Source organism: Podarcis vaucheri (genome assembly GCF_965113315.1).
Source record: "Podarcis vaucheri genome assembly, chromosome: 2".
Classification (NCBI taxonomy): domain Eukaryota; kingdom Metazoa; phylum Chordata; class Lepidosauria; order Squamata; family Lacertidae; genus Podarcis; species Podarcis vaucheri.
This window is the reverse complement of record NC_138760.1, coordinates 33094888-33113587: the sequence shown is the minus strand read 5'-3', so window position 1 is coordinate 33113587 and position 18700 is coordinate 33094888. Positions and strand designations below refer to the sequence as shown.

Genomic DNA, 18700 nt, shown 5'->3' with positions numbered 1-18700 from the left:
GAATCTCCATATCATAAACAGAATTTAAAAGATGTCTATGAGACCCATGAACTGCATTCCACGTAGCAGTCAAAATAGCCATGAATGTCCTAACTGCAGAAAGTACAACAGGATGCAAAATAACTGTGCTCTAAGTGTCCTGACAATGCAATATCGCCAAAGAGAAATATTTCTTTTGAGAAATACACGGGGAGGTAAGGAAGAATAGGTAAGCCTATCTTTTAAAACTGGAGACACTGGGCCAGGAAACTAAGGGGAGGAGGCAAAGAAGTGATGGAGGATCTGAAAGGCATATATTGATTTTAACTAACCCACCTACAGATCTCTCGAGTTAATGTTAATCAGCCTCTAGAGAAGTTCAGCTTAAAATGAAGAGTTCTGCTTTGATCTAGCAATTCAGTGCCTGTAAAACTTAATCTTGCATATTCAAATTTCTAATAGCATAATTTAGTGAAAAATTCCCTTAACGATACTGACACTTGGTAACGTTTTTAGGTGAAACTGATCAGAGTAAAAAGTAAATTACCAAAATAGTAGTTAGGAGCCCTGAAAGAGCAGGGGGAGTTGAATTTTTTAAAGAAACAAAAATGTATGCCCCAAATAATTCGCAAACTGCAGGGAAATAACCAACAGATTACCGCTATGGAAAATATATAATGAAATTAGTAATTATGATAATTGAAACCACCACATAAACAATAATTCAATCGTAACAAATAATGAACACTTAGAATTTTGGATGTAATCCAGTATATTTGGCTGTTTTCCAAGGTGCAAGTATGAAATAGTAGAAGGGCCACTGATTAATTGTGAGAACCTAACCTCCAATTGTGATGTTTAGCTGAGGATAGGATAACAATATGGAGTGCTAACCTACTGAGTTTAATGGGTCTTACTGCTAAGTAAACAAGTATAGGAAGGTGGGCTAAACATCTTATGCTGGCAAAACTCAAAGTGGCACATCAGTGTATTGAAACTACAGCGGCACAGATTAATAACAATGGCATGCTAGTTTAAGTTCTGGCTTAGCAGCAGATAGGATGGAGCTGCCTGAATCCTAATAACACCATTTAATAAGAATTCCCAATATAACACATCCCATCTTATACTCGTTTCAGAGCTTGCACTTCAACAGATCCAGGATGCAGCAGGCCCACTCTGCATGGTGGCTCATGGTTATTGAACCAATTCATATATTTGCACTTCCTAGTTATAATGTTTATCTCCCCATTTCCAGCAGAAGCCTTACCCCATCTATGGGGCAATAGAACAGGGAATAAGTGATACATGGGATTTGGGAGGCTGCTAGCGGACACATGAAATGATTCATGGGCTACTTACCATTCTTCTGGGGAAAAAGAACTGTTTTGCCAGGGTTGCATCACAGCTGCTTTGTCAATAGAGTGGGCGTGACAGAGTGCAAGGCTAGGTTGGAGGAAGCACCTAGCCTGAATGGAATCTCTTGTCTCCTCTTGCATAAGAGGCTCTAGCCCTGACAATGCAGTGACAGTCTCTGGCCCTGGTGTGCTGACCTTCCCATGACCCTGCAACAAAATGCATATAAAGAAGCTTCCTTGTAGTGGACTGAAGGGAACTTACAGAACAGGGAGGCTGCTGTTGGCAAAGGTGGCTTTAAGTGTAATGCAGAGAGAGAGAGAGAGAGAGAGAGAGAGAGAGAGAGTTGACAATCTCTAGTGAAGTAATGGGTTTGGCAGGGATCAAGAGCACTTGGGGTGGTTTTCCATTTTTGCCCATGACTTTCTCTAAGAGCTTGAGTACTGAATTCACACATGTGGATGCATCTCTAAGTATGTATCATCCATCAGTCAATTATTTTGTCACTCGAAGGTAAATATGTGAATTGCCTCTGCCAAAAGATATTGCATTTATAAGCTCTGTGGAAGTTCTGTACGTAGCATCTGATATGTGGTGGGTGTTGAATGTACGGTACATGTGAGAGGACTCATTCAAGGTCTCACTGGGTGGGTGCAAGAGGTGGACAGAAAACATCACCTATGATCTTCCACCCCAACTCAGAAAACAATAATGCAAGATAACCCTTTCTTAAACATTATTGCAGCTTCCATTTTTTAAAATGTTTGTTGCAGCTGTTTTTAACAAATTACTGCTACTGTACCTTATAAACTCACTGTTGTTTGGTGTAAGGTGGTGGAGGCCGTCATAGCACAGCAACAAGGGGCTCCCCGGAGAGTGTTTTTTGTTGTTGCTGTTGCTGTGTGGTTTGCTTGTTTTGCCTCTTCACATTTAAAAAACAACAACATATTTTATTAATCTTTCGGATATATACAGGACCATAAGATTCAACAAGAAGGAAAACAATACCCCCAGCCCCTTTTGTAGTAGCCAACAACGAGTGCATCTAGCATGTCTATATGTTTTAAATTTTGTTTGATACTTTATAGTGTTAGCCATGTTGAGAAACTTTGGATGGAAAGATGGGGTACACATTCATAAATGGGAGTTGCTAATTCAGTTAATGTGTTTCAAATTAAACTTGCTTTTGCTCTTATTTTAATCTGGGGGGAACGCCTCCCTACTCCTCTGAAAAGCTGGGAACAGGAACTGACAATATGGCAGAGCATGATCCTCGTCATTCCAGCCCATTTCATAGGAGAGGACTGGTTTCTGCTGCATAATGGTAAACTTGTTTGCCTGTTTGTTTGTTTGTCTGGTGGGGAGCATACTCCGCAGATCTTTGCTTTAAGGCCAATATGATATCTGATGCCGAGCATCCAGTTGCCAGCAGCAATTGATAATACCATGCAACCCCGGAAGATGACCCATTGGCGTCTTGAAAGGGCCCAGGAGAATTGCAGGATGCATCCCTGACAGGTGCATCTTGCCATAAATAGCAAAGCTGAGCAAAGGGACCTGGCCTTATAAAAGCCAAGGAGGTGGTTTAAGCTTTCCAAAAAGGAGCCTCCAAGACACAGCCTGAGGAAATTCTGCGGGAGGTAAGTGCTTGCTGTGGATATAGTCAATGCCTAGAGAGAGGCAAGCTAATGTATTAATATGGTAGTCAGAGAATAACAGTTAGAGAATAACTGCTAAGTTTTTCCAAGAGCATTAAGAGTCACACTCAGAAAATCCCTGTGATTAGTGAAGGAGGGAAAGAGTGGAACTAGTGAAGGCAGTCAAACAATCCAGTTCTGAGAGCTAGAACAGTTCGAGAGCTTAGTAAACTGGTTAGGAATACTAGCTTTGTCGAAGGGATGTTCTATGAACCAAAAAGGCTGTTGGCATTTAATCAAATCAGTGACCCTGGCTCACATGGAACACCTGCGATGCATAGCATAGGTCGGATGGCTATGGAAAACCAACACATTGAAAAGCTAACATCCCATGGTATTTCAGGCAACAGGTGCTGAAACCACTGATTGAAAGTTGCAATAAAGGAATTGGTGGTGGTATTGCTGTGGAAAGGATAGCCAAGATAAAGGGTAGTGGCAGATGCATACTGATGTTTGTTTGTTTGTTTGTTTGTGAAGGAGGGGATTTTGAAAAGTGGGGGCCAGTTGGCTCTTCATGCTATACCCTGATTAATGGCATACTGTGAATTAGGAGATGGCTCCTGGGTTGCTGTTCCTTTAGTATGAGAGTGGGATGCAACAGGCCATGGACCTTGGCATAGTGTTATGTCCAATATAGATATTGTATCTGAAGAAGTGTGCATGCACACGAAAGCTCATACCAAGAACTAACTTAGTTGGTCTTTAAGGTGCTACTGGAAGGAAATTTTTTATTTTGACTATGGCAGACCAACACGGCTACCTATCTGTAAATAGATATTGTGGTTTGTTTTGCTCAGTTAAACCCTGACTGGGAAGCCAAGAACAAACTTTGGATTCAGATGAGAAACCATAATCCATAGTTTGGATGTAGTGCTAAGTCAGGGGTCATTCTTTGTTGCTGCTGCTAGGGGAGGAGCAAAGCTATTGGCTATCTTGTTCAGTCCCTGCTCCTGCCAACCTAGCAGTTCAAAAGCACGTCAAAGTGCAAGTAGATAAATAGGTACTGCTCCGGTGGGAAGGTAAACGGCGTTTCCGTGTGCTGCTCTGGTTTCGCCAGAAGCGACTTAGTCATGCTGGCCACATGACCCAGAAGCTGTCTGCGGACAAATGCCGGCTCCCTCGGCCAGTAAAGCGAGATGAGCACTGCAACCCCAGAGTCGTCCACGACTGGACTTAATGGTCAGGGGTCCCTTTACCCTTTTTTTACCTGTAATGTAAGCCATTAACGATATCTAACGATGGCTAAACAAGGCCTGTGTGTGTGATGCTTTGACTACACCCACAGGCTCAGGACTGGAGATGGAACAATCTGCCCATTTCAGATCTTTGTTTCTCCTTTTCCCAGTCTTGGATTCAGTTCTCCACATTTCTACAGCAACATGCAAATTTTATTTTTAAAAGTCCTCATGAAAATTCTTCAACAATCTTGGGTGAATTTCTTCTGATAAACATGTTTGTATGCAGTTTTGACCAATCTACACATTTCTGCAGGCAATTCCTCCTACTACAAAGCATTTTTGTATGTTATCATCACCAATGTATTCCCTTGTCTGCACGTTTATCTCCAATCTCATACCCTCCAACATTTATCCGATGAAAACAGGGACATCCTCAGGAAAATTGGGAAATTCTGGAATCAAATCAGAAACCGAGACGGCTTCTCTAAATCAGGAATGTCTCTGGAAAATAGGGATACTTGGAGGGTCTGCAATCTATGGTTTTTTGTAAACATTGTTTGTTGGAGAGCTTCATCACAAAATTTGAATAGATTTCTGCTCTCCTGTGGTTTTAGAAAGTGCAAATCTGATAGATTCGGCTTTAAATGCAAACTGAATTGAATTACTCCCCCTTGCCTACTCAGGACTCCCATGCACCAGCCTGCTCTTGCTGCTACTACAACTTCTGTGCAGTTATTTGGTGCCAAGAGTTTGCTAAGTGCAGCCTTTTAAATTAAGACATAGAATAAATTAGAGCCAGTGAGGGGGTGGAAAATGCAGTTTTATTTTTATGGGGGGAAGACATTTAAATGCTGTCTCTGAAAGAACTTGAGGACAGATGATTTGCAAAATGTCAGTGTTGGAAAAGTCCAACTCTCAAACGCTAGAGATAAGTTAAGAAAATATTTCGTGAAGGCAGAGGGCTTCAAAGATGCAAATAGACCAAGGGGCTGGTGGAACATGAAAGACACAAATACAGCAAGCCACTTTTCTACTTTAGACAAGAGGGCCTCCATGTCATGGCACTTTTTGCAAATGGCACTTGAGCCTTTAAATCCCAGAGGGGTAGTAAAATAAGAGGGTAGTCCAGACATGTCTCCAGCAGAGGTGAGAAAGTACAACGCCTACGGAGGGTCTCTCAGCATCCGGGAGTATCTATGGGCAATATTATGGAATGACACCTCCACAGTGCCAGTTGGCTTGGCAACCAGCACAAGTGAATATATTTTTGTCCACACCAGCATCCCCTTACCATGCCTTCACATGTCCAAATGGATTGCTTCACTATTCTGTTCTGTGAACAGCAAAACAGTCTCTGAGTTAGTTACCTCATATGAAAATGGCTGATCTCCCTGTATGCTCAAAAGTCATGGGAGAAGAACTGCCTTGTCCTTTCCTAAATAAACTCTTGGCAGGCAGAGTCCGACAAAACATGGGGAGTCCATTGGGAAAGCTGAGTTATTTAGACTGTGTATGTAATCCTAGAACTAGTTCACATCACAAGACATTGCCTTGCGAATATAAGAGTCCCTTAGAGGAGGCAATGGAAGGGTCAAGACGAGCACAAGAGGGGGAGCTTTCTTCAGTGTCCCAGCCAAGCCCCAGAAATAAACAAGTCTCCCACTACAGTAATATGGAAGAGTAGGTGTCAGGATATATGTTGTAGAGTTTAAAGGGGAAAGTGTGGAGGACTAAGTGGGGTCAGGACAGGCCTTCAAGTTGTTGTCACCCAAGTGAGGCAAGGATGCAGAAGATCTGGAGGAGGTCTGAGGCCTACACAACTGGCTGCTAGGCAAGAATTGTCCAATTGCACACTTATGTGTGTTTCCTAGAAGTTCAGGCTCATGAAGCACAATGCACTGCTTCCCTAGCTTCAGGAAAGGACTAAGTTTTGGTTTCAGCTGCATTCAGTTTCATCAGGAGAGTGCTAATATTGGGAAAGACGAGCTACGACAGAGCCTGTTGAAGGACAATAGTACAGGCAACTGTTCATTTGCTCTGCTGATCTGCAGTTATATCACTGTCATGGAGCACTGCATTTTTAGGGGATTGGGACAGGTTAGGCACATAGCTGTCAACTTTCGGATTTGAAAATAAGGGATCAGCAGCCTCACCTGTCCCAGGGACAGTCTATGGGATATCTAACAATCCAGGATAGCAGCGGGAAGCAGTGGGAAACCTCGCTAGAATAAGGAAATTTCCCACACAAAAACAGGGAAGGTTGACAGCTACGGTTAGGCAATCTTTGCATGCAACAGGTTTCACACAGAGGCCCACCTTGGTGGGAAAGATCGTTAGGAAACAAAATTATCACATCAGGGTGTGGACACCTAAAGGTTCTTCACGTGTCAGCACATGACTGATCTAGGTTTGCAACATTTCACCCCAATCTAGGCTGGTTGCCCTCTCAGGTCAATGGTTGCCCTCTCAGGTCAACCTCTCAGGTCAATGGTTGACCTCTCAGGTCAGCCATTTGCAGCCTTCTCACACCTGAAGCCACACTGTATGAAAGTCTATTTCTCATCCAACTAAGAACAGGAACCCTCTCTAACACACTGCTCCAATCCCATTTTTCAAGATGCTTACAGCAAGCTCTAGCTCCATTTGTGTCCTAGCAGTATTTTTAAAATCCCCACAGTATTTCAGCAAAGTTGAATGATAGCTTTTACTTCGAAGAACCTGGTGGAATATATATGTAAAACAATTTCAACCCAATGAATTCCTAGGTCATATCAAACTCAGCGACCATGAGGCCACACTAGGAGTGCAAGGCAATTGGCAATTGGCGTTGGCACGGCTGATTTGCCTGCAGATGCATTCATCCAGAATATTAACTTCTCCTATGGGATGCAACAGAGTTCACTGTAGGTGTGAATTTGAAACGTGGCCTTGATTATACCTTTGCAGCATGGGTCAGCAAAGGCAACAATCTTTCTCTACATTGAACAGAACTTAGCCGGGAACTAACATTAGTCTGCATATCTTTTACATACTAGATCTTTCTAGACTGCAACTCCCATCTTCTCTGAGCTACTGGCATTCTGGCTGGGGCTGAAGGGAGTTGGAGCCCACGTTGGCCACCCTTGATCTAACCCAAAAAGGAACGCTCAGTGTTTTTCCTAACGCTTACAGCCTGATTTATCCAATATGCTTTCATGTATAACAAGTGACAGTGATTCTGGGATAGTGTGGCCAACTGGCAGCTTGTAAGCTGCATGCAATTTTATCTGCCCTCTGGAGAACCTGCCAGAGACGTGCCAGAATGCCCCCCCCCCGCCCAGTTTCAGCTGGAAGAAGAATGGGTGGGGTGGGGAGCAGGGATTGCCTTTCTGCCTAGGCCTGCTTTCCTATCATGGGATTCAAACGTTGCTTTTATAAGCTCCTGCATCACACCAGCCTACATTCTGCATAATCAAATGTCAACACTTCCACAGTCTACAGACAAACCTCACTCATCATTTCCTAATGGAGAAAAGACCACACCCTCAGGATCGGGCCCTCGGGTTTCCTTTTTCCTTGCTACTGAGAGTGGGAGCCGGCCTTGTCTTTCATCTCCTTTTTTCAAAAAAAAATGTACCACCAGCCTCCCTTTTTGATCCACTCATGTTCCTTTGTAATCCAGCATTTTGCAGTGGCCTTCTGTTGTTGTTGTTAAATGAAGTGTGCACTGCAGAGTTTGGGAAGTGAGGGTGACTCACCCAGGAGTTAAGCTCGTCTAGCAGACGCTTGGCTGCCAGCGAGGGGGAAAGAGCCAAAGAGGCTGAGCCCAGTCAGCTTGATTGGCAAGATGAGCAGCTAGCTCAGTGCAACAGGATTTACTGGAATTTGAAATCTGCCTGTGGTTTTAGCAGGCAATTGAAAGCTTCCTTCCCTTGGATTAAACGGGAGATAATCTCGGTAAATAGCATGACTCCACCATGTGGGGCTGAATCCAGACACACATGCACGACTATATCACCCAAGATTCACCTCTGTGAAAGCAAACGGTTTCAGAGATGGAGGGAAGATGCTACACGTCCTGCAAGGCAGTATGAACCAGTAGACATAGTGGCTTGTCTTAGGAGTGGAAGAGCAGTTCTGAATGAGTTCCTAAAGATGTTGTCTAGCTCATGCCTTGAGGCAATTAATGGCAGTCCTTAATCATCCCTGGCATATGCTCGTCCAGACTTTCCATCAAAGCTGACAATGACAGCAATCACTCAACTCGTCTAAATGATGCATTCAGTTGCCTGTTTGTTCTTCCCCACAGAAACAGCCTTTCCTGAATATTCTACAGAATATCCATGCAGCTGCAAATTAATCCGGAGGCTCTTTCCCCTTCTCTGTGTGGCAGTGAATAACATCTCTCTTTTAATAATCATGCAATCTACATATGCTCCATTGTCCCTATTTACCAGGGAAAGTACTGGTAGGGTGTTTTTTTTTGGGGGGGGATGTGGAGTTGCATCTTTCCCTAGTAAATTTATGTTCTCTTCGGCCTTGGATAGATTTTGGGTGTGTGTGCCCTTTTAAAAAGCTAGTCAGTGTGTACATTATTAAAGTTTTGATTCTTCAGGGTTCAGCCCCTCTCCCACAGAACCTAGAAGTCATGTATCTTAGGAGGAACATAAAATTTAATATAAAACAACTGCTCATGGCATCTCCCTCACCAGGGCTGACCTTAGGAATTTTGCGGGCTAAGGACAAAATGGTGCCTCCTGCATCCCATATAGGAAAGTCGAAGAAGCAGGCAGTTGACAAATACTTCAGCAGGGGTGATGAGACAGAGTTCGACCACTGCCCTTGAGGGCAGTAGACTAGCTTAATGAGTGCAAGCCTTGCCATGTATTGGCCACAGATCTGCCCACGCTTCACCCATAGCATCTGCTGCCTGAGGCAGTAGCCTTACTCTGCCAAATGACAGGGCTGGCCCTGTCTCTCTCAGTTACAGGGTGCCTGTGTGTTCTTCCTCATGGGGACAGTCCTCTTTTTAAAGGAGTACTATATTTGAAGGGCTGTCCCATCCAAATCCAATTCAAAGATAAAGAAGGGAGAGCAAGATAAAACTGGACTGCAGACTGAGCAAGCACATAGGTCACCCATCACAGTCTTCACCTCTATAGTGACAGATATTGTGTTTCTATTTAAATTGTGGTGATTATTCCTAGCTTTGGACTATATCAGTTATGCAAATTTTATGCAAGTAAGTGCCCTCTTTTTTGGTGATGCATCTTCCTTTTTTCAGTGATGCACAGGTGGCCACCCTTCCTTAGCTGTAGGGTGATCCTGGCTTCAAAACTTAAGTGTCCACAGTTGGGCCTGGTGAGCATTTAAGGTCCCCAACCCTAACCTGCGAGTTGTCATCTGATTGGATTTTATTCTGATCCTGATTTGATTTTAGGAGGTATTTTAATTGATTAATTTTATGTTAACATGTTAAACATTTGGTGATAGCCGCTCTGAGCCCGGTTTTGGCCAGGGAGGGCGGGGTATAATTATTATTATTATTATTATTATTATTATTATTATTAACATACTAGCAGGGATGGCCCACCCATGAGACAAGGTGAGGTGACTGCCTCAGGTGGCAGGATCCACAGGGACAACATATCTGGCCTCCAAGGAATGCACTACCTGCTGCTGCTGCTGCTGCTGCTATCGCGGTCACAGCAATGCCTGCAGCACACTCCTTGCAGACCAGATCTGACTCCTCTTCAGCAGCCCCCTCTTGCCACCTCTACAGCAACCTCTTGGCAAATAAGGAGGCATTGCTGGTCTCCTCCCACCCCTAGAGAAGAAATGGTGGAGGCTGCCTTCTGGGGTGGAGCTGCACCTTCCCAGTGTGATTTAGGGCAGGCACCTTTCCCAACCGCAACTGACCTTTGATTCCCACTTCAACCATCTGATTTGACCTGCCCCCCTCCCTTTGTTCCTGATGCACTTCTTCCCTCACTCCTTCTTCCCATTTTGTGGTTCGCCTCAGGTGCCAAAACGTATTGGGCTGACCCTGCGTGCTAGCAAGCTGAATGCTGACTCGGCCATTAATTTGTACCTCATCCCCCACTCATGCGCGAGATGAGCTACAAGCCTTTAAGAAACAACTGTGTTCTGCATGACCATTCATGCCTTTATTTGTCTGTTCACCACCGTATTAATTTTAGAAAGGAAACAGTGCAAAATTACTCTGGGGATTGCTGGTGGGGGAGAGATTTATTGGTAACATAATAATGTCGGGTGCGGGGGGGGAGGAATCAGTGCATTGCATAGTTGGCTTTCTTGTAAAGTTGAAGAACCTTTTTAAAAAAAATAATAATCAAAGAGTTTGACAGAGCAGAGGAAAGGAAAGACACAACTGGGCAGAATGCCAAGAGAGTGTTGCTCTTGAAAAGAAACATTATGTGTTCCTTCACCCTCAACAAAGGGTGTGAGTGGAGGAAGATGAGTCTTGGCTTTTGCACACTGATGAAATTGAATTGCCCTTGGGTCCTGATGTTCACCAGTTCCACCCCTCATTACTGAACCAGATAACCCTGCAACAACTCTAAATTAGTATATGTACCGTAGTTGGTTACATTGTAAGACTGAACATCCTAAAAAGTATCCTTAAGTTTTATGTTGTTGTGTTGTTGCTGTTGTTTTAAAAAAAACACTTTATGATAGCTTTACTGGTTAACTTGTTTCAGAAGCAAATGCAAGACAGACTTCTGTGGAGTAAATAAAAATACAGTGGTACCTCGGATTAAGAACTTAATTCGTTCCGGAGGTCCGTTCTTAACCTGAAACTGTTCTTAGCCTGAAGCACCACTTTAGCTAATGGGGCCTCCTGCTGCCACCGCACAATTTCTGTTCTCATCCTGAAGCAAAGTTCTTAACCCGAGGTACTATTTCTGGGTTAGCAGAGTCTGTAACCTGAAGTGTCTGTAACCCGAGGTACCACTGTAGCATATAGAGAAGAGCAAAGGAAGCAGCCTTATTCTGAGTAGGACAATCGGGCCATCTAGCTCAGGACTGCAATTGGCAATGACTCCCCAGAGTTTCAGAAAGAAGACTCTCCCAGTCCTACTTGGATATGGCGTGGATTGGAACACTGAGCCATGGGCCTTCCTTGAGGAAAAGACCAAGGAAGAGCACAAGAGACCGGTGGCAGCAGTACAAATCACAAAGCACCTAGTTTAACTGTCTTACCCGCCATGAGGAGAAGGAGTCACTCTGAGTCTCAGTTCCCTCGCCCCACCTGCAGTAATGCTGACTTACCTTGCAGGGTTATTGCAAGGAACGGCAACTCAGTAATGCGCATGAAGTGCTTTGAACATTTGAAAGTACCATACAAGTATCAAGCATGATCATCTTATAGGGCTGTCATAAGGATTGCAGAGATATTTATGTGAAGCACTTTCCACACTGGAATGTGCTTCATAAACACTGCTTTGAAGCAGTTCCTAAGATTTACCTGCTGCTTTTGAGTTGCTGGGATTTGTTTGGCTTCTTCCACTTCTCTACCTGCCCCCCCTTCTCTGCAGAGAAGTTGCTTGGAGGAGATTGTGATGAGACAAGGGGGAACACTCAAGTCAGACTAGCGTTGCTGATGCGTTATGTGCAATACAACTGCATCGTCTTACATCCGCACTCCATTTCTTTTGTAGCAACAACAGTATGGCAGACGATTTTGCTTGCCAAGTCAAGAAGATGGCCTTGGCCATGGGGGCATCCTTGTCTGACAAGGATATTGACCTGCTGCCTTCAGACATGAGGCATCATGGTAAGGAGCAGATTATGGGTGCAAGCCACGGTGCATATCTGCAACAGATGTTTAGATTAGCTCATCTGGAGCAACAAGCACTCCTCAGTCCCTTACACTGACCTTCAAACACACAACCAAAAGGTTGCATACAGTCCCTCCCTGGATTTTTGTCCCCCCCCCCAATTATTTCAAAAAGTATTTACTGATCGTTCCCGGCATAGGCCACCCAATGTGATAGATTTTAACAAATATTGTGTGTGCATATACCTCTCTCATAGGTACCTCACTGTGGTGCTGAATGGCTTTTGTAACCCTCCAGATCCCCAAAATGTGTCTCTTTTAATTGGCCACACCCACCTTTTCACTTCAGCCATGCCCACCTTGACACATGGTCCTCAGAGGTCAGTGCAGCCTTTGGCCTGAAAAAGATTAGAAGAACACTCCTCACAAACCTGAACTCAAAGGGTGGACAACGGATTAATGAGTATAACAGGAGGTTAACTAATCTACAAGAGATCATCATTAATATGAACCATACTGCTAAATAAATGTAAATCTTTGGTTCAGTGTCTACAGGTTATTTTCCTTTGGGGCCCCATTTTGGAGGTCTAGGTCGCTGCGCCTTGTATGGGAAGTCAGAGCTTGCTCGCCTCACTTCTGTAAAGTCCTTCAGCCCCCAAAATCCACCTCACCGTAACAAAGCAGTTTTTGAATTAAAAGCCGCCCAATCTGTTGCAGCTTCATTCAACTACGCCAAGTTCTTTGAATATATGCGGCAGTTTCTGACATCAGACGACCGGGAGATACACTTGCGAAAGGCCTTCCAAGTGCTTGACAAAGACGGGAGTGGATTCATTGAGTGGAATGAAATAAAGTAAGATACCTCTGCTGTGGAGTGTTGCCAAGTGCCAGGAGGAGTCAACCTGGGACGACACCCAACATTGGTCAAACTGAGAGTATATTGAAATTGATGTGCTTAACTCTGTTGATTTCAGTGGGTCTGCTCTGTGTATGACAAGCATTGGGTATCACCCATTCATTCTTCTTACAACGCAGAATAATTTCTACATACACATAATTTTTGGAAGGTTACTTAATCTCTATGGATTACCTTTTTTCAGACTCGAAGCTAAAAAGGATCTCAGGTAGCTGGGCTTGCTTGAGACCTTTAAGTGTTGGTTTGGGAACCAAATGCCCCTCAGTTGCCAGGATTAGGGCTGGGCAATATCTGGTTTTCGACATTGTGATCTATCACCAGCTAAACATCAAAATATACCAATATATCACAATGTGTGAAATAAGGATGGAGCTATGTAGAGGCATTGGCTGGCTGCACAGTTTTCCCCACATTGTGATTTTTGCATAGCACGTGTGCGCACACACACACTTCGTGATATATTGCCAGGTCAAAAATTATGAAACCAATATCACAATACAGGCTTCAAACCAGTTTTGAACGATCTATCGCCCAGCCTTAGCCAGGATAGATATGCGAACTGATGAGACCCAGCACTGAAAAAATACATATTTCTGACCAATGCTTTCCCATAGGTTACACTCCTTTTGGCACACTTTTGGGTGTCAAATTACCCTCCCTGTGGCAACCCACCTGCTGCTTGTCTGTCAGTTTTCTCGGACTCAAGAGGGCCAGTTCTGTTCAGAGAGAACTGGGATACGTTACCCGGTCAATCCTCACCCCATGTGTTTGGATGACAAAACGCAGGAGAGCCCTGCCTGAAATTATTATTGCAGAAAACGTTTGGGCTCGCTACTCTTATCATCCTGGCATGTCAGGCTGCACTGCCAAAACCCACTTCTATCTATAATAATGACAAACTCTGTTCTCTATTGCACTTGATAACCTTGGCTAAGACGATTAAGACACATCCTGCATGCTTAACTATAGGCATCCGGGTCTGTCAGCAATTCAGCTTCCCCCTCTCCCCCTTTCTTTTCTTGCTGCAATCCTGTATCCCAAAGCAGGAGAAAAGAGATGTCCCAGAAGAGCAGATGTCTCTGCTACATGAGATGTGGAAAAACAAGTCTACTGTATATCCTGGAACAGGAACAGGGAACCTGTGGCCGAACAACTGGTGTTGGGACAACAGCTCACATCATCCCTTACCATTAGTTATGGAGCTGATGGAGCCCCAAGTTCCCCATCCCTGAGCTAGAATATCTTGCAAAACAAGAAGCTCCAATTCATAGAACCTTAGATTTGTAGCCCTGGAAGGAATCCCAAGGGTTATCTGGTCCAACCCCCTGCAGTGCATTTGTGATACTGGCTCTGCTACTGACTGAAGAGTAATCGCAGAACCACATGCTTCCTCTCCCTGAGGCTCAGCTTTTCCCTCCTGCCCTTAGGTACATCTTACAAACAGTGCCCAGCAATATGCCAGTGGTGCCCTTATCAGATGAAGAGGCTGAAGCCATTATCCAAGCAGCTGACACAGATGGGGATGGCCGGATTGATTTTGAAGGTGGGCAGAGAATGTATCATGGCAGTGATGGTGGCATCTCTGGGGTATACAGCACTGGGGGCTCAGAAGCAGAGGGCGCCTAGTCCTATTTAGAACTGGATGGGTCTACCTGCCCAGTTCCCTGTATCCAATACTGTAAGGGGAAAGGCATGTAAGCCTAAGCAAATGCAAAATGTGGCAGAAGAGCTCCTGCTGAGATTCGATCACCACATCTGGGGCTGATCCAAAGGACATCACTAGAACCAGGTACTCAGAAGATTATCATGGCAAAGTTATATAAACTGCCAGGGAATACTGTTGGGACAAGCAGCCCTGGAACAGGTGGGAAGTGAGAAGCCTAGAAATAGGCAGTGATAATTTTGGATTGCCTTTTGTTCATTGTTGTGTAGTGTCTTGTTTTGTTTTTAAAACTAATAAAGCATTTAAAAAAGAGAGTGAGAGAAGCCTAAACATAGGCTGCGGCCACTTTTGATGGGCACTTTGGTAAGCAATACAGGTCAAATACATTGCCTGTCTCCCAACCATTACCCCCCAAATCCCCTATGCTAGTCTTTTTACATCTCCTAGGCTAGGGCTTACCCACACTTATCTTTTACCCTGCTCTTTCCAGGTCTGCGCTTTAGTGCTCAGTGTCAATTCAGGTTTTCCATGGATTGATATTTGCTCCGATTGAGCTTTAAAGAGCAGGCTTTTGCAGGGAAAGCTCCAGAGCAACAAAAAAAGGGGGGGATGCTCAGACATGGAGCTTTAAATAGCAGACCATGCCTGGAAAGAAAAGAAGAAAAGTAAGCAGAGATAAATAAGCCCCTAGTTTGAGTTTCCCCTCAAGTAATGTCTGCTCACCAACACTGAACTAGTTAATTAATCAATTCAATTTATATCCTGCCCTTTCTCCCAGAGGAGCCCAGGGCATTAATAATATTTAGCTGCTCATGCACTTGGGCTCTGTCTGTAGAACTGGTGGTGGTCCCCAAAATTTATGAACTGGCTTATTCATACTTTTATTTTTTTTAATGGGGAGGCAAAAAGTTAATGAATAACTTCCTTAAATGCAGCCCCCACCCCAGACACCAGACCTACCTACTTCATCTGCCTGTTTCTATTGCAGAGTTTTCCGATATGGTCACAAAGGAAAAGGTTCCAAAGAAAAAGTAGAAGAGACCAAGAAGAACGGCCTCCCATTTCCCTACGCAAGAATGCTGTGCTGGGGGTGGGATGATGGAACTTACCTGTCTATGATCATGTTGCACTTTTTGAAAGATCTCTCCCTATTATTAATATTTTTGCAGGATGCAGTGGGTGGGTGGGTGGGGAATCTGCAGCTTGCTGTCAGGGCGTGCTGAGAGAGGCCTCTCTCCAAACTGGAAAACCAGCCCGTTAGTCACAAAATGCTACCCAGCCCTTGAATAGGTTTCTTTCCAGGCCCAGGCTACCTGCCCCAGAGCAATTATATCTCACCTGGCCCGGCAGTGGCAGACTCCAACTATGGTGACGGAGCGAGACCAGCTCTCCAAACTCTTAAGGGGTGATTATGGTTAAGAGGCACGTGCTTCCTCCTTTGTCGCAAGCCATCCTTTGGTCTGTGTTCATCAAATTTAGCTTTGGCTTAGCTGCTCCCCACTTTGCTTGGTAGTAGACTGACTGCTTTTGGTGGGGAAAGGAGAACGGTTTGCCTGCGTTTTTGGACAACAGGACTGAAAGCGAACCGGAAATGCTTGTGCGTGTTTCGCAGCCTGCCCAAATCCTGACGCAATACTTTCTCTCCCCGGACCTTCCTGCTAGCTTTCCAGTTAGGAACCATTAAGAGCCTAGTGGGTTTTGCGCCAAAGGAAAATGCTACTTTTGTCCTTTCCTGTCCAAGGCAAATAAAAGCCTTCTGTTTTAGCTCAGCGGCTACTGCGCCCTCCTTTGTCTTGACTCTTTGCTTTTGTTTCACCCTCATTGGGGTCTGGGGGGGGGCGAACAGGACGGGAAAGAAGGAAAGCTAGTGGCAGATCTGCAAACCCCCACAAACTGGGTCTCTGTCCTGTGAGGAAGGGTTCTGCTTCCCTGGGCAAATAGCAGTAGGCCTCATCATCAGCTGAACACCTGCTGCTGCCCACACTGCTGAACCCAGGTGCTTTTTATATGCCAATTGGGCTAGGATTTCTTCCCAAAGTCACATTCTCACTTCCAGTGGTGTCTGAATTGAGGCTTGTTGGGGTGGAAGGCAGAGAGGCCTACAGAAGGAGGCCTCAGGTTCCTCCCTGCTGAGGGCAACACTGAGACTAAGAAAAAAAAAAGCAGATTGCCACTGTCACTCCTGGGCTGGTTGTAAGTAAGAAGGCAGGCTGGCTGCACTTAGCTGGGCACTTCCCCATTTGCCCTAATGGACCAGCCCTCCATTGCTAACTTCAGAGGGATCTTCCTCAGAACGGATGAGAGAAACGTGTGCATGTGTTGCATTCACTCTCCCTTGCCTGCTCTGATGTTATTGATTATCACAACGCACCCAAACCCTCCCCAACGAGCATGCCTTTAAGTTGCACGTTAGATACAAGGACACATTTAACTTCATATCGATTCTGGCCCTAAAGAGTTTGATTTTCATCCTCCTTAATTTGAGCAGTGCCTACCATAGCTGCAGGGATGTGGGTAGCGCTGTGGTCTAAACCACAGAGCCTAGGACTTGCCGATCAGAAGGTCGGCGGTTCGAATCCCCGCGACTGGATGAGCTCCCGTTGCTCAGTCCCAGCTCCTGCCCACCTAGCAGCTTGAAAGCACATCAAAGTGCAAGTAGATAAGTAGGTGCCGCTCTGGCGAGAAGGTAAACGGCGTTTCCATGCGCTGCTGTGGTTCACCAGAAGCAGCTTAGTCATGCTGGCCACATGACCACATGTCTGCGGACAAACACCTACAGAGCGAGATGAGTGCCGCAACCCTAGAGTCGTCCGCGACTGGACCTAATGGTCAGGGGTACCTTTACCTTTACTTTACCACAGCTGCATGGGTTGTCGAACCTTAACAGCAGAGCTTTCCATACTTTTCATGTCGGTGACGCACTTTTTAGACACGTATCATTTCGTGACACAGTCGTTCAGTTTTACTAGCAAACCGGAAGTTAAACTAACCCCTTTCCAGCCCCCGTAAGGAGCATGGGGACTGTTCGTACAACATACCTACATGCTGCAGCCGACACACGTGTCAAGGCACACAGTTTGGAAAGTTCTGCCTTACAGGGTTCATACCCCAGGAGGCGCTCCCTGGCTGCTGGGAAGGATCTGAGGATGGCAGAGCAGCGGTGGCAGAGCCAAAGAGTGCCCCTACTTCACCAGAGTGCATCTCAACCGTCATGTGCTCAGAAGAGGGCTGGTTTTTAGCACATGGCCTGAGAGAGGCTGGTTCTGGATGAGAAGGCTCTGCTCTGTCAACTTAGGCAGGGATTCCTCTTTTCTGCCTACAGGCTCTTAGCAAGCTGAAGTAAAGATGATAGAAATCGCCTTGCTTTGGAGAAAAAAGAAAAGGCGAATGAACAAGAGACAGGTTGCCCATGTGCACTTGAAGCCTCCTCCATCCAGCACAGCTCAGCTTTTTTGAGGTTAAGAGAATAGCGCCATCTGGTGGCACCTGCGCTACACTGGCTTTTAACACATCCTCCAAAGGTGAACATCACATGATTGTCGGCAAAGCAGGGCCAGCCTTGCCATTTGGCAGAGGGAGGCAATACAGCTCAAGTGGCAGGTGCCTGGCTGTATGCTTTGGTTGTGGGGACAGAGCTGTGCATGCCACATAGTTTGCTAGGTATCTCCATAAATACCCTGCAGAGAACACTTTCCTACCACTAGTACTGAAATAAAATTCAGGTGCCAGCCCAGTCAGCTTCTGTACATGGTATTGGGGGGGGGTGCCATGTTGCCCTTTGCCTCAGGTAGCAAAATGTATTGGGTGGCAAAGTCACCACAAGTTGAACTTTTCCAGAGGGTTGTTTTGGGCTTTTATTTTAGCATGATGACAGGTCCCTGTGAATTATCACTCACGGACTGGAGTCATTAACTCCTATTCATATCTGGGAAATCTACACAAAGGGCAATGGCCATGTAACTTCAGTCTTGGTCTTGAGAGGATTCAAAAGGCCATGGCTGATTTCTACTGCAGCATACAACATCCATGTTAAAGGATTTGTGGGGTGGTGTAAGAGAATAATCATGCTAACTGGTTCCAAGAAAGGATGGACATGACAGACAAGTTGCTATGCTCCCATAGGGATGTTTC

The 18700-nt window shown here is 45.1% G+C and overlaps 1 protein-coding gene across 1 annotated transcript; it reads left to right on the top strand.

The window, feature by feature from the left end:
- The first annotated feature begins 2892 nt into the window (after positions 1-2892).
- On the top strand, positions 2893-16333 carry PVALEF (parvalbumin like EF-hand containing). The gene is made up of 5 exons (XM_082212937.1): positions 2893-2975; positions 11872-11987; positions 12708-12843; positions 14334-14449; positions 15558-16333. Exons 2-5 carry the CDS (start codon positions 11882-11884, stop codon positions 15602-15604), a joined length of 405 nt encoding a protein of 134 aa, XP_082069063.1. The 5' UTR covers positions 2893-2975; positions 11872-11881; the 3' UTR covers positions 15605-16333.
- Positions 16334-18700: the final 2367 nt, after the last annotated feature.